Below are 14691 nucleotides of genomic sequence, written 5' to 3' on the forward strand. Positions count from 1 at the left end.
AGAAGAGACTTTTCTGAATTTGTCATCTTTTTCAGAGCAGTGGAAGAGTGGTGTCATCCAGTATCGTTCATTGTGTGTGCTGGGGGGTGCTGTGATTGTCAAATAAACACGTTCTTTCCACCTCTCTCAGAGGAATTCTTCCCGAACCAATTGGGGAAGGGGCCGTGTGGGTTTGCTTTTGGAGAAGCCCTTGTTGGGGATTGTCTCCCAAATTTGCCCTAAACCAGGGCAAAAAGCAGAAAAGCCGCAACATGCACTGGTGCTATCTGTATGTCCCGCCGAGTGGCTGATAAGAGACCCAAAACAAAACCTTCACTCTGCCAGTCTTAAAGGCACAGAACATAATATCCAGCATAAATTACACACACACGAATGGGGATAACAGTCACCCTAGGACACCTGGACTTTGGGGTCAGAATGCCCCATGCTTTGGGGCTGCAATGCTCCACATAAGGGTCCCAATGCCCCACCTGGGGGTCATGTTGACCCACATTTAGAAGGTAAGATATCACTACCCATTGGGATAATGATCCCCCCCTCCACCCCCAGTTTTCCAACTTAGAAAATGAACCTCAAATTCACACCCAAAAAAAAGCCTTTAGAAGCGTTTATTGACTGTTGTATCAAAAACAGCCCTTGGCAACATCATTTTTATATAGGGAAAAACACTGCGATTTGGATCTTTTTGACCTGAATTTGATATATTTTTAGGTTCCAGGGCATGGATGGGACATCAGGGCATTATAATCCACACAGATTTAATCCATTTGAGAAAAATCCAGGAAAACATTAAGGATTTGAGGCAAAATCCAGAATTTTCCCAAATTTGGGAGAATTTGAGGTGGATCCATCTATGGGATGGGATAGATAGGAGCATCAACTTCCTGACGGGTCTGGCGGGAGATGTGGCTGGAAGAGAAAGAAATACATCATTTTGGGCAGAAATGGGTCCGTTTTGGCAAAAATGGGGAAGCATTATGCAAAATGGATTATTAACGTGCAAATAACGGGTCTTTTTATGCAAAAGTGGGTCAGCATTATGCGTAATGGCCTGGTTTGGGGGAAAGTGGCTAATTTTGGGGGGAAAATGGTACTTATTATGCAAAATGGCTTGTTGGGAAAAATACCTCATTATTGGGCAAATAAGGGCCCCTTAAAATGCAAGATGGCTCATTTTTTGGCAAAGCAGTTGCTTACCCGGATCGTTCCCACAGGATCCTGCCTCAGTCGCTGCGGATGAAACCAAAGAAACTGGAAAATTCCTTCCAGGATCTGCCCAGCCCCTCCCCCACTGACATTATTGCCAAATTTCTGAGTGGGAAAACATAATGTTCTTGGAGTTTGGGGTAAATAAATTACTGAGAAATTACTCACCATCCAGCGAAATCCCGGGATTTCCACATGTCCACCACTTCTCCAACACTCTGGGCATCACGTCCGTCTGGAAGCTTCAGGTCATCTCTGGGGTTTCCATTGAAATTCCCACAGGGGGCACAGAGACGGGAGGCCAGGCCTGAGGTCACGGTGATGGTCGCCTCCCCATCTCGGGTGATGGCGACGGACATCCCAGAGCGGTGGGTGATGGTGACATTCTCAGGGGATGATGCCACAAAGACAGAGTCAGAGACAGTGGTAGGGAGCCTGGTGAAGAGGCCATTGACCTGGGAAAATTACAGAAAATTATGAAAAACATGATAGGGAACCAGTTTGTTCCTGGGCAAAAGGCTCTAGCAAAGCTAGAGCCAAAATCGCTCTTCTCCTTTTTGCAAAAATGGCTAATTATTGGGCAAAATCGCTCTACATCAGTAAAAGTGGCTCACTACCAGGCAAAATCTGGAGAGATTTTTGCCCAAATCTCTCTAGATTGACCCAAACCACCCAAAACTCCCTCACCTGCTCCACTCACCCACACCTCCATGTTGCCATTGACGCTGACGACGCCCTCGCGGACAAAGACGATGGCAGCCGTGGCTGCGGGGACGTTCATGTCACGACAGTCGCTGACCTCCATCACCACCTTGAACCAATCCGGTGCCTCCTCATCGCAGAGGGCTGACACCTTGTAGGTGCCACTGGCCAACAGGGGCCCGGTGACACCATCGAAGGTGGTCATGGTGGCTCCAGGTGTGACCCGGCAGTGGCCTTCCCTCCTGGCACACACCTGTGCCCCGTCACGGGTGACGCACACCTGGTCCTGGGGACATTGTGTGTCTCGGCACACCAGTCCCCGCGATGGGTGACAATGGCATTCCTTGGAGCAGTTGTTGAAGGTGACAGTCTCACCTGCCTGGAACAGGAAATCTCACAGATTAAGCACGATCTCCCTAATTTTGGGGAATTTCCTGAATTCCAAAGGGGGAAATCCTAGGGAGTGAGAAATTCAGGTGGATTGAGGACCTTTGGGCAGCTCAACCAGTTAATAGTAACTTTTTCCGTGCTAATCACAAATTCTTTGTGTTATTTGTCCTTTTTCCTCATTAAATATTAATTCATTTTTTTCTGGCTATTCCCTTGCCAATTGTTAGATTTTTCCCCCAATAGGAAAATAGTACTTTTTCCTGTTATTTGTCCTTTTTTCATCCCAAACCTTCTGGAACTTTCTAGATGGGGCAGCTCAACCCCCAACCTGATTCCCAGAAAACCAACCCCAACCAGCCCTCAGCCTCAGGTGTTCACCTGCGCTTGTCACCTGACCTTGAGGTAGCGTCCCCTGTGGAGGCAGCCACAGCGCTCAGGTGACACGCAGGTGTCCCCATCGAAGACGAACCCCTCATCGCACTGACACCCCTCAAAGCACCCCCAGCTGCAGCGGGCGGGGCCCACCAGGGCAGCACAGGTGAGATCACAGGTGCGGGTGCAGAGCTCATAGTGGCTGTTCGGGGGGCACGACAGGGCTGGGGAAAAAGGGAAAAAACACCATTGCTGGGACAATGCCAAATTGTGCAGGGTTTTGGTCAAAATTGAAGGTTTTCAGATAAAAAGTAATTGGTTTTTTTTCTTAATTTGATGGAGTCTTTTTCAAAATGGGAGTATTTTTTCTGGTTTTAGCAATTCCATCAAAACTGACTTTTTTTTCTTATCAAAATTGGGCTGGTTTTTTTTTTTTAATTTAAGGACATCATTCCAAAATCGTGTTATTTGCCCATATTAGAATGTTTTCAGGAAAAAGTTATTAATTTTACTGAAATGGCAAGTTTTCTCAAAAATGTTGGGTTTTTACTACAGGAAATTTGGGATTTTTTCCTGAATTGGAAGGGTTTTAGCAAAATTGGAAGGTTTTCTGCAAAATATTTTTTCTAAACTGAAGGGGTTTTTTTGCAAAATTAGAGGAAAGACATTCCGAAATGGAGGGAATTTTTCAAAATTAGTTAACTTTTAAAAATGGTGAGCAATTTTTTCAGATTTTGAGGCCTTTCTCACAATTGAAAGGTTTTAATCAAATTTGACAGAAAACTTCCAAATTTTAAAGGAATTTTTGCATAAAGGGAGGAGTTTGTTTTTTTTCAAAACAGAAGGGAAAATTTCTAGAATCTCAGCGAATTCTTTCAAAAATAGAAAGCATTTTTGAAATTTTATTTTTTCGCTTTTTAAGTTTTTATTTTCATATTGGAGAATATGTTCTAAAACTTCAAGCAATTTTTGCATAATGTGAAGATCTCTTTGAAAAGCAGGTGAACTTTTTCAAAATCTGAGGCAACATTTTCCAAAATGAGGAAAATTTTCCCCAGCTGAAAGAAATTCTTTCCAAAACTTCAGGGATTTTTTTTCCCATATTTTTATGTAGGGTTTTTTGGATTTTTTTTTTCCCCCCTGGAGGAAATGTAGCTTTTGAGGAAAAAAAAGGACCTGAAGTGACAAAATTCTTCCTGACTTACGACAGAACTCCTTTGTCCTCCATGCTCCGACTGTCGCGCCCGCAGCTTGGCAAGCGGCAGCATACGCCTGCAGCGCGTGGCACAAGGCGGCGCGGTCCCCGCTGGCGGCACAGACGTCATGGACACAGTGGGTGAAATACTCCACAGGGCTAACGCGTGGGTGACACCCCCGGAAGTGCCCTGCTGCATCACGGATGATCCCGCAGGATCCATTCCTGCCGTACGTCGCCTCTTTGGCGACATCACACCTGCTGCACACTCCATCATCGCAGCCGTCGCTGCACGCTCTGTCCTTCTCTGGAACCTTCCAGGAGGTGACGAATTCCTGGGTGTTTTCTGCCAGTACCCCATTGGGCAGCCGGAAGTCATCACTGGGGTCCCCGTCATAGTCGCCGCCCAAGCCGCACAGCCGGCCACGGTAGACGTCCGGGACAGTGATGAGGAGGAAGGTGGCTGTGTTGTAGAGGATGCGGATTCCTGCGGCAGTGTGAAGGATGATGTTATTCCCCTCTTGGCCAATGCGGAGGTTCTTGTCCTCTGTCACCAGTGGGAGGGTGTAGCGCTCCAAGTCCACCTGGAATGGGGATAGGGTGACATGTGTGAAACTTTAGAATAGTCACTCCACAGAGACAGTGTAGCTGTGGAGGGAAACACCCATCCTCTTTATAATCATGGTGTCACTATGGGAATCACTGGACCCTCCTTACAATTGACACTGTACCCATGGATGGACACCACCACCCTCTTCATCATCTCCACATCCCTGTGGGGGTTACCAGACTTACCGTCACCTCCCACCTCCGTCCCCGCTCCATGGTGATGGTGTACCCATGGATGGATACCACCACCCTCTTCATCAGCACTGGGTCACCGTGACTGCCTGCCTCGTGCTCCACCAACACTGTGAAGTTGACCAGCCGTCGTGCTGGCTCGCACACCCGTGCCAGGATGTAGGTGCAGGATCCCGGGATATTGAAGGTGCGTCCATCAAAGGTGACATAGTGGGGATCTCCTGACACAACCAACCGCCCGTAACCAGTGGGGTGACATCCCAAAACACCATCTTCCAGCCGGCACTCCTCATGGGCACCACAGAAAGCCTCCTGGCAGGTCACTGTGCCGTCGGCGCCACAGCGGCAGCGTTCCCGGCATGAGGCGTAGAACTCTGTATCCTTTTGGTAGTAGTGACCAAGGTACTCACAGCCACACTCAGAACGGGGGACACAGTCGGAGCCGCTGAGGACATAACCGGTGTCGCAGAAACAGCCCTCGGAACAAGGAGATGCGGGACAGGAGGAGGGGATGGAGGGGGTTTGGCAGGTGGGCTGGCAGGGGCTCCCACAGAGCTCATAGTGGGAGTGAGGGGGGCAGGAAAGAGCTGGGGAAAAAAAAAAAAGGAAATAGGGAATGAGGGGAATATCTGAAGGAAAGGGGAGTCCCTCAAGGAAGGAAGGAAGGATGGGGAGGGAGGGGAGGGGGGAAGGGAGGCTCCCATTTTCCCCCATCCCACCCATACTCACCGCAGAACTCTGCTGTCCTCCATGTCTCCACAACCACCCCGTGACTCTGGCATGCGGTGACATAGGCAGAGACACCCTGACACACAGTGTCACGGTGTCCCTTGTAGTGACAGGCATCAAAAGCACAGTCCTGCAGGAACGGCTCCGGGTTGATGACATGGTGACACTCCCGGAAGGGTCCCCCTGCTCGGGTGATCACCCCACAGTACCTGTCCCCACGGTATGGCTGCACCTTCACCGCGTCACACACCGGGCACTCTGCACCACAACCAGCTGAGCACCCGGGGACATCCCCCACTTTCCAGCTGTCACCCAGCTGGGTCTCATGGGAGGCGCGGTGGCCAGCAGGGGTGACAAAGTCGTCATCGGGGTCACCATTGGCATTGCCGCAGAGGCCACAGACGGCACCAGAGTAGGTGGTGGGGAGAATGACACGGGCGTAGCTGTACCAGTCAAAGGTGACAGTGACACCGAAGTCGGTGGTGACAAAGCCATGGACGCCACGGTAAAAAACAGAAAAGTGGGGGTGGGTGAAGGGAAGGGACACAAAGGCACCGTCCACCTGCAGGAAGAGGAGTGAGACAAAGAGTAGAGACAGGATAAAAGAGATTTGAAATCATAGTTTGATAGTTTTATTTTATTTTGGCTTTGTATTTTTATTTATATTATAATTTTATTTTTATTTATATTATGTTTTTAATTCTATTTTCTCTTTTTACATTTATTTCTTCTTGTTGACTTTTTACAGGCTTTCATTTTTTATCTTTTTGGGTTTTTTTCTTATTTACCTTTTTGGGGTATTTTTATTTGAATTATTTCTATATTTTAATTTGGTTTCAGTGTATTATAAATTTAATTTAGTTTGAGGTAAAAATTGGGGGAAATAGGAAATTGGTAGAAAAAGAGGGAATTTGCAACAAAAAGTTGTATTTAGAGGGGAAAGGAGGAGTTGTTGGGAATGAAGAGGAAAGCATGGGAGACAAAACGAAATTTCAGGGAAAACAGGTGATTTGGGAGAACTAGGAAGATTGAGAAAATAGGATTTTTAGAGGAAAAAGGTGTTTTGGGGGGAAAAAGTAGTATTTGAAAGATAGAAGGGGGATTTGAGTGAAAAGAAAGGTACCTCATCGGAAAAAGAAGAGAATTTGCAGACAAAGAGGCATTTTAGGGAAGAAAATGAAACATTTTGGTGAAAAGAGGATTTTGCAGGAAAAAGGAACAATTTTGAGGGTAAAATGGGGAAGTTTTTGGAGAAAGGGGAAATTGGGGGGAAATGAAGAGCAATGTGGGGGAAAAGGGGGAAGTCCAATGGTGAAAAGGATATTTGGTGAAAAAAAGCATATTTGGGGAGATAAAGGGGATTTGAAGAATTAGAGGGGGATTTGGGTGAAAAAAATGTGGCATCTGGGAGAAAACGGAGAATTGAGAATTTGTCATTAAAAACCAGTAGTTTGGGGAGGAAAAGGAAGATTTTGGGGGGGAAAGGGTAATTAGAATGGAAAAAAAGGGGAATATGAGGTAGTCTGGGGATGAAAGGGATTCCTTGAGGGATTGCCCACCTTGACCTTGCGTGGGTGCTCCTGGCTCATGCTGATGACGCTCCCGTAGACCTCCAGGTTGACGGTCTTGGTGAAGGACACGGCACGGCTGCCACGGTGGTTGTTTTCCACAGTGACATTGAAGGGGACCAGGGTGGGCTTGGGGGTACAGAGTGCAGCAAACTGGTAGATGCAGGAGCCTTGGAAGTCAAACCTCACCCCATCAAAGGTGGTGTAGTGCGGGTCACCAGTCCCAATGCAGGTGTAGTGCTTGTTGGGTGTACACCTGGCGATACCATTAACCATGACACACTTCTCGTGGGATCTGCATCCCCCTGGCTTACAAGTCACTGTCCCTGAACCCTCACACCGGCACCGCTTCTGGCAGCTCCCATCTTCCCAAAATTCCTCGTGGAGCTTGTAGGAGCGATTGTTGTGGAAACAAGCAGAGATGGTGGTGCTGGGGTTGTTGGTTGCCTTGATGCCTACAAGGGATTTAAGAGTCTGTGAAATATCATATAGGAATGGCCCTCAAGAAAGCCCCCATGGAATTCCATGTGTTGTGAATGCCTAAAGTCAAATCAGGAGGGCTTAGAAGTATTTTAGGGAGAACCAACCAATGCAAGCCTTCCCTGTAATGGAGCTGTTGGGTACATTGACACCTAAATCAAACTGGAGTTCAAGATACACCCCACAGAGACAGCCCTCAGGAAAAGTCATAGCACAATTCCCTGTTTTTTGGGCAGCTGGAGTGAGATCAGGTAGGTTTTGGGGTCATTCCTTCCCCACTGGTTTCTTCATGCCTGTAAAGGTTGTGGAGTCAATGACACACCAAGCAGGGATGGGCTTTCAGGAGAAAGCTGGTATAATTCTATGTGTTATGGACACCAGGGGTCAGATTAGGGGGGTAGGTGGATTTTGGGATGTTTTGGGGTGAAAAGACACATTGTTGATGTCTACCACCATTGCTCTAGGCTAATATCCACTGCTAAGTTCTCACATGGATCCTCTTCTCCCTTTCCCAAGATCCTCACAGACCCCCACATGAACTCACCACAGCCCTCTATGCCCTGTGCAGTCTCCTGGTCTCCACAATCTTCCTGGCATGATGGATCTCTCCAGCTTTCTGCCCAGTCCTCACCACCTTCACCAGGAATACCATTGGGAACCATGGCTTCATCATCCGTATCCTCATTGAAGTTGCCACAGAGGCCACAGCTGGCCCCAAAGTAGCTGCTGGGCACTGCCACCATGATAACCTGGTCCTCATCATAGGTCACCTGCAGCCCAAAATCTGTCTGGAGGATGGTACGACCTTCATTTTGGAAAATCTGGACTTTTCCCTCTTCCAGGATGGCTGGAAGAGTGGTGGGTTTGTTGTTAACCTTGTGGGGTGGGAAAATGAGGAGGAGGGTTAAACCTCAGCAGGTGGATCCCAATCGCACAAAAAGCATATATGTACAAATAAAGAGAGAAATTATTTTATGAATAATCAATTTGCATTATAAATCAGAATTTTTGCCCTACTTCACACTAAGAAAAGCTCAAGCCCCAAATCTGAACTGTTTTCTACATCCTCTGAGCTAATCTTGTTTGTATGGAGACCAGGATTGGAAAAAAACACATTCCACCTGGAAAATGGATTTGTAATGGGAAAAATTCCCCAAATTCCACACCTGTGGCGGTTCTGCTTATTTTTTAAAGTGAACATCAATATTTCAATGATTTATCCTCTCACACTTTTTTGGATGGTTTTGCTTGATTTTTGAAGGTCAAACTTACCCAGAAACTTTAATCCACTTGGAACAAATGGTTTTATTGGAATGATGGATCTGAAACTCACCTGGACGGGCTTGTCCTCACCAGCATGAATGGAGACATTGTAGGTGTAGATGTTGACGTTGGCCAATGGCTTCTTGGGGTGATCCCGGCTCCGCTGCTCCTCCACAGTGAAGGGCTCCAGGGTGGGGTCAGCCCCGCAGTACCTGGCCAGGGTGTACCTGCAGCCACCACGGGGGGACACGGAGGCCCCATCAAAGGTGTGGTACTGCAGAGATGGGGAGCCTGTGCAGGTGCCCAGGTAGTCGTGGCGGCAGGAGGGTGTGCCTTTGTCCAGGTGACAGCTCTCCTTAGGGCGGCACTGCACCTGACGGCAGGGGTCTGTGGGTTTATTAGTGACAGAGGATTAAATTCTATTAATTGATTATATTATTGATATGTCTAAGCATATATTTGTTTTATATTTTGCATGGTTTTGTATCTAATTTGTAATTACATGTATGTTTTCCTATATTATTTATAAATATCTATATATTATCTCTATATTTGTTTAGATATGAATTATTTCTCCACATAATGCTTATGTATTTTCATAATACAGAATTACTAAATAGATAATTGATATATCTGATTCTAAATAATGTATAAATACAAATTTATCACAGACATGTTATCTCATATATATATAGTATGTCTCTAGAGTTCAATATTTATTATTTATAATATGTTCATATTTATAGATAGGGATTTTTATGTATTATTTACGTATCCCTCCATTGATTCTTATTCATTTATTTAGTATATTACATTTAGGTTTTTTACTACAATTCCTATTTATTTTGTATTAATATTTTTTAATATTTCTATAATAATATTATTTATCATAATGTAATATTATATATTAATATAATACAATAATATAATTGTGTAATGCTAATATTTTTATTTAATAGGTGTTTTTCATTTCCATTGTTACATATAATTTATTATAATTAAATATGAATTTAATTCTACCAATAATTAATATAAATTAAATTTAATTCTAATAATTATCTGTTATTGATACCTACATAATTCTACATCATTTATTGATATCAAATTCCACCTCCACTCACCACTGTCACAAGCTCCCTCTGCTCCGTAGCGCTTCCCTTGTCCCATCCCAACGTTCCACACCCCAAATGCGGCTGTCTCATGCTCCACACGATGGATTCCAAATCCGCTTCCCAAATTTATCCCAACCCATGAATAATCTGTCCCGGGGATCTGCTGCCATGCCACACTGCCTAATGGCCTCTTGTTCAGCAGTATTCCAGAAGTTTCTGCTGTCTTGACCACTAGGAGGATGCGGTTGTCATATCCCTCCAGCGCAACAACGCTGTAAGAGTTGCAGTAACCAGTTATGTCTGGGATGCTGACAAAAAAGGGCTCAAAGGTTATTGCACCGCTGTTCTCGCCACTGCCCAACAGAAAAACCTGGACACCAGCTTCGGAAGTGAGGAACAAGCCCTGTGGTGATTGGGTTCCATAGAGCAGCGAGTGGTTGGGTTGTATCTCTCGCGTGGTCTTGGTGATTTCACTATGACCTGTGACACGCGTTGGTTGGTCAGCGGTGATGTAGATGAGGTTGGATTGTCCCTGGAAGGGCACTGGTGGCACAAGGAAGGATTTTCCCCACTGGGTGATTGGGTGGAGCTGTTCCACCACGTGATCGCACCGGCTCAACCTGCCCACACAAGTGTGACCACTGAAGACGGCCACCGGTCTCTGTGCCACCACCCGTGTTCCGGAAAGATCGGCTGCGCTCTGTATCTGTGCTGCTTGGAATGGCTCCAGCGGGATGGTAAGGCTGGAGCCGCGTCGATGCAGCCGTCCACGGAAGGTGATGTCAGCGTTGAGGTGGATGTTGACTGTGGTGGGTTGATCCCAAGCAGCCACCACAAACTGAGCATTGCGGGTAGGGCCGGGGTTGGGGGTGACCACGTGGTATTCCGTCCCCCACCTGTGGACCGGAATAACGACGGCGGAGTCAGCTGCTGTGGGTTTGTCATTGACCATCACTGCGGTGACAGCAGCAGTGGTCTTCACCACCACAGCGTTTTCAAAAATTTGGCTTCCCACCATCTCAGCTTGAGGTGGTATCTTCACCAGGACTGGTTGGTTGGCAGCTGCCTGCACCGTCATCCGTAATCCGGGTCTCTTCATGGAGATGGTGGCAGTGGTGGATGGGGAGGGGCCAGTGAGGAGGAGGAGGCGAAAGTCGCTGCGAAGGGTGCGCTGGTCACCATTCTGCAGGAAGGCCACCAGGAACTCATCACCCAGGTGAGGTGGTGACATCTCAGAGGTGATGCTGGGGGCATGGAGGAGAGCTGGGGGGACGAAGAAGAGGGGTGGGTAATCTGACAGATTGGTTGGTAATCAATCCATCATTGATTTGATGGATTATTAAATTGGTGGATTACTGATTTGATGGAGATTTGATTGGTTAGATAGATAACTGGTTTGATGGACAGTTGATTTCCTGGATCACTGATTGCTGGACTGTTGATTTGGTGCCTACAGATTTGATAACTTGATCAATTTGGTTACATGATTAATGGATTATTATTTGATTAATAGAATATTAATTTAATAGGTTAATGATTAGATAAATTATTGGCTTGATGGACTTTCAATCTGCTAGACCTTTGATTTCATTTGCTGGACCACTGATTTGATGAAACACTGATTTAATGGATTATTGAGTCAATAGATTATGGAGCTAATTGACTTTTGAGTCAATGGATTAATAAATTGATGGACTTTTTATTGGCAGATTGTTGATTTGATGAAATGCTAATTTCATGGGTCATTTGTTTTGATTTGACAGTTTATTGAGTTTATGGACTATGGATTTGATTTGATGGGATAGTATTTTGGAGAAAAAATTTAAACCTTGACTTGACAGATTATAGCTGTAATGGACTACAGATTTGATGGACTTGAATAATATTATGAACTATTAATTTGTTAAATCGCTGATTTGAGGGAGAGGTAATTTGATCATTTGATGATCAAATTTGATGATTTGATTAATCAAATTTGATTATTTGATTAATTTTTCATACATTCATTCTTCAGTTAGGAAAGTAAACTCCTGTTGGGAGAGTGAACTCTGAAAAAATATTTAATGAATTATGTTAATCTGTTGGATAATCATTCACAGGAACAAACCATTTGACCAGTTATGAATTGAGATAAAATCCCAATTAATTCCCTGGGAAAAAGATGGAATTTTTGGGCTGGGTAATCCTTTTTCTGTGCTGGATAACCCTTATTTTGAGGAAATTCATTATTTCAGGGGAATTTTATAGCTTTTGGGGCATCTCCCCAACCCGTTTCAACTTACCCCAGAACATAACATTCCAGAACCATCTCAGTGCATCTGCTTTTCCCAAGCTGCAATCCATGATGGTCTGGGTGAAAAAAGGTGAAAAAACAGTCAAATTCTCATATTTTTGAAATTTCACTAGAATTTTCCCAAAATTCACCATTTCTTGATATAAAACTCACACAAATCCCCAAAATCTGTGTGTTTCAGCCTTGTACTCATCCCAAAAACAGTGTTGTACTTTGTCCCCAAAATCTGTTCTTCTCATTCAAGCCATCGTCAAATTCACTACTTAAATTGCATTTACTCAAAAATGTGAATTTTGTTCCACCTGGTGCAAAAATTGGCTTTTGGGGGGACATTTCCACATGTCTTTCCTCACCATCCCAGGTACTTTTGAATCTCTTTTCCCTTTTCCTCTTTTTTTCTTTCCCCTTTACTTCCCTTTTCCTTTTCCCTATTCCTACTTTTTTTTTTTTTTTTTTTTTTTGTAATTTTATTTTCCCCTTATTTCCCTGATTCTTTCTTTTGTTTCATTTTTCCATTTTCTCCTCTTTTCCCCAGATCCCATTTTTCCATCCAAATCCCCTTTTGGCTTTTCCATTTCTTCATCTTTTTTTTTCCTTTTTCTATGCCTTTTGCCCTTTTTTACTGCTTTCCTCCACTTTTTAAATTTCCTTACCATTTTTTCCTTTCCTCCCCCTTTTCCCTTTTTCACCTTCACTTCTTTTTCTTTTCTTCTCCCTCCCTCATTTCCTTTTCCTATCTCTTTTTCTCCTGCCTCACTCTTTTCCCTTTTTTTCTGCTTATTCCCCCTTTCCCATATTTTTCCCTACTTCCCTGATTTCTTTCCCTGGTTTTCCTTTCCTCCCCTTTTTTTTCTTTTGCTCCCTTTTTTCCCCTTTTTTTCCTTATCCCACTATTGCACCTTTTTTTTTTCTTTTCCTCTCTTCTTTCCCCAATTTCCCTTTCCTCCTTCTTTTTCCTTTCCTCCTTATTTTCCCTTTTCTTCTCTCTTCTTACTTTCCTCCTTTTCCCCCTCTTTTGTTCCCTTCCAAACCCCTATTCTGCCCTTTGCTCCCCCAAATCCCTTCATAAATCTTCCAATCCTACTGCTCCCAGGACGAGACCCAGGGCTGGAGTGGCAGGGGAAGGGGGGGGGTGGAGTTGGGGAAAGGGGGGAACTTGAGGAGTCTTCAGATGGATTTTCCCACTTTGGGGAATGTCTTTCCTGCCAAAAAAATAATCATAGTTATTAGATCTACATTTGCTCTTACCTGCCTTGGGCCCTGTTTGATCTCCAGCTTAGCTCTGTATCCCCAAAGAGCTCCGTTTTATCCCCAAATCTGTGAAGAAAACACAATCCCAGGACAGCAGATCTGGCTCCTCCCTCAATTATTTTTTAATTTTGGCAGAAAAAGGGGAATGAAAATGACTAATCCAGGCACCCCCAGGGGACCACCCCACCCAATGACGTGAGATAATTTTTGGCCAGAAAAGGTGAAAACAGAGAGAAAAACAGGGGTTTTTTGTTAAAACTGATGTCAAAAATTGGCATTACCAGATATCAAGGTTTTTTTTCCCCAATGTGGTTTAAATTACTCCACAATGACAGGGAGGTGATGGAGCAAATATAGTGTAATTTTTTGAGAAATAGAGGGTGTAATTTGGATTAAAAAAGAGGGAAAAGAGAAAAAAGAGGGGAAGGACGGAAGGAAGGACGGACGGACGGCGGAAGGAAGGAAGGACGGCAGGAATTGAAGGAGGCGGAAGGAAGGAAAGAATCAAGGAAGGACGGAACCGACGGAGCACAGGCACGGCATGGTCCTTCCTTCCGGCCTTCCGTCCGTTCCTCGCAGCCTCCTTTCCCTTACCTTCCGCCTTCCTGTCCTTCCTTCCGTACTTTCCCGGCCTTCCTTCCAGGCCTTCCCGCCGGCCTGCAGTCCTTCCGTTCCTTCTGCCTTCCGTCCTTACCCTTGCCGGCCGTTCCGGCCTTCCGCTGCACGGCCTCGTACCATTACGGTTCCCCAGGCCGCCTTCCGTACTTCCTTCCGGTCGAAGGAATGAAGGACGGAGTGATGGAATGAAAAACCCCCAGTGTTTTGTGGGTTGAGGAATTGATGGGATCACTATGCCCAGGCCCATGGCATGAGCTGCTACAAGGGGAAGTGCCAGGTCCTGCCCTTGGGTCACAAGAACCTCTGCAGTTCCAGGCTGGGGCACAGTGGTTGGGAAGCTGCTCATTTTAAAAGGCCCTGGGGTGCTCATGACCACAGCAAAGCCTGAGCCAGGTGCTCCAAGTGACCAAGAACGTGACTGGCACCTGGGCTGTGCCAGCCATGGTGGGGCAGCAGGACCAGGGCAGTGACTGTCCCCTGTGCTGGGCTCTGCTGAGGCCACACCTCAAATGCTGGGGACAGTTTTGGGCCCCTCATGGGAAAGAGAGAGAGGGGCTAGAGGATGTCCAGAGAATCAAACAGAGCTGGGGAAGGGTCTGGAGAACCAGGAGCAGCTGAGGGAGCTTAGTGGGGTTTAGCCTGGGGGAAAAGATGATGAGGGGTGACTTTTATCACTTTCTACAATTACCTGTAAGAGAGGTCATTGCCGGG

General features: G+C 45.6%; 1 protein-coding gene across 3 annotated transcripts; it reads right to left on the reverse strand.

Moving 5' to 3' along the window:
• Positions 1-592: 592 nt before the first annotated feature.
• On the reverse strand, positions 593-13486 carry LOC108962867 (IgGFc-binding protein-like). 3 transcript variants are annotated; one of them, XM_050987066.1, is made up of 14 exons: positions 12765-13172; positions 12101-12167; positions 9828-11081; positions 8777-9093; positions 7988-8318; positions 6955-7418; positions 5396-5957; positions 4661-5253; positions 3876-4449; positions 2695-2894; positions 1907-2287; positions 1375-1661; positions 1198-1230; positions 593-909 (listed from the first exon to the last, which is right to left on the reverse strand). In XM_050987066.1, the coding sequence occupies exons 1-13, from the start codon at positions 12765-12767 to the stop codon at positions 1224-1226; spliced, it is 5040 nt and encodes a 1679-aa protein (XP_050843023.1). In that variant the 5' UTR covers positions 12768-13172; the 3' UTR covers positions 593-909; positions 1198-1223. The 3 variants fall into 3 exon arrangements, with proteins under 3 accessions (XP_050843023.1, XP_050843022.1, XP_050843021.1); XM_050987065.1 differs by lacking the exons at positions 1198-1230; positions 12765-13172 and adding an exon at positions 13360-13486; XM_050987064.1 differs by lacking the exon at positions 1198-1230 and having other exon boundaries at positions 12765-13171.
• Positions 13487-14691: the final 1205 nt, after the last annotated feature.

Source organism: Serinus canaria, chromosome Z, assembly GCF_022539315.1.
Source record: "Serinus canaria isolate serCan28SL12 chromosome Z, serCan2020, whole genome shotgun sequence".
NCBI classification, from domain to species: Eukaryota; Metazoa; Chordata; class Aves; order Passeriformes; family Fringillidae; genus Serinus; species Serinus canaria.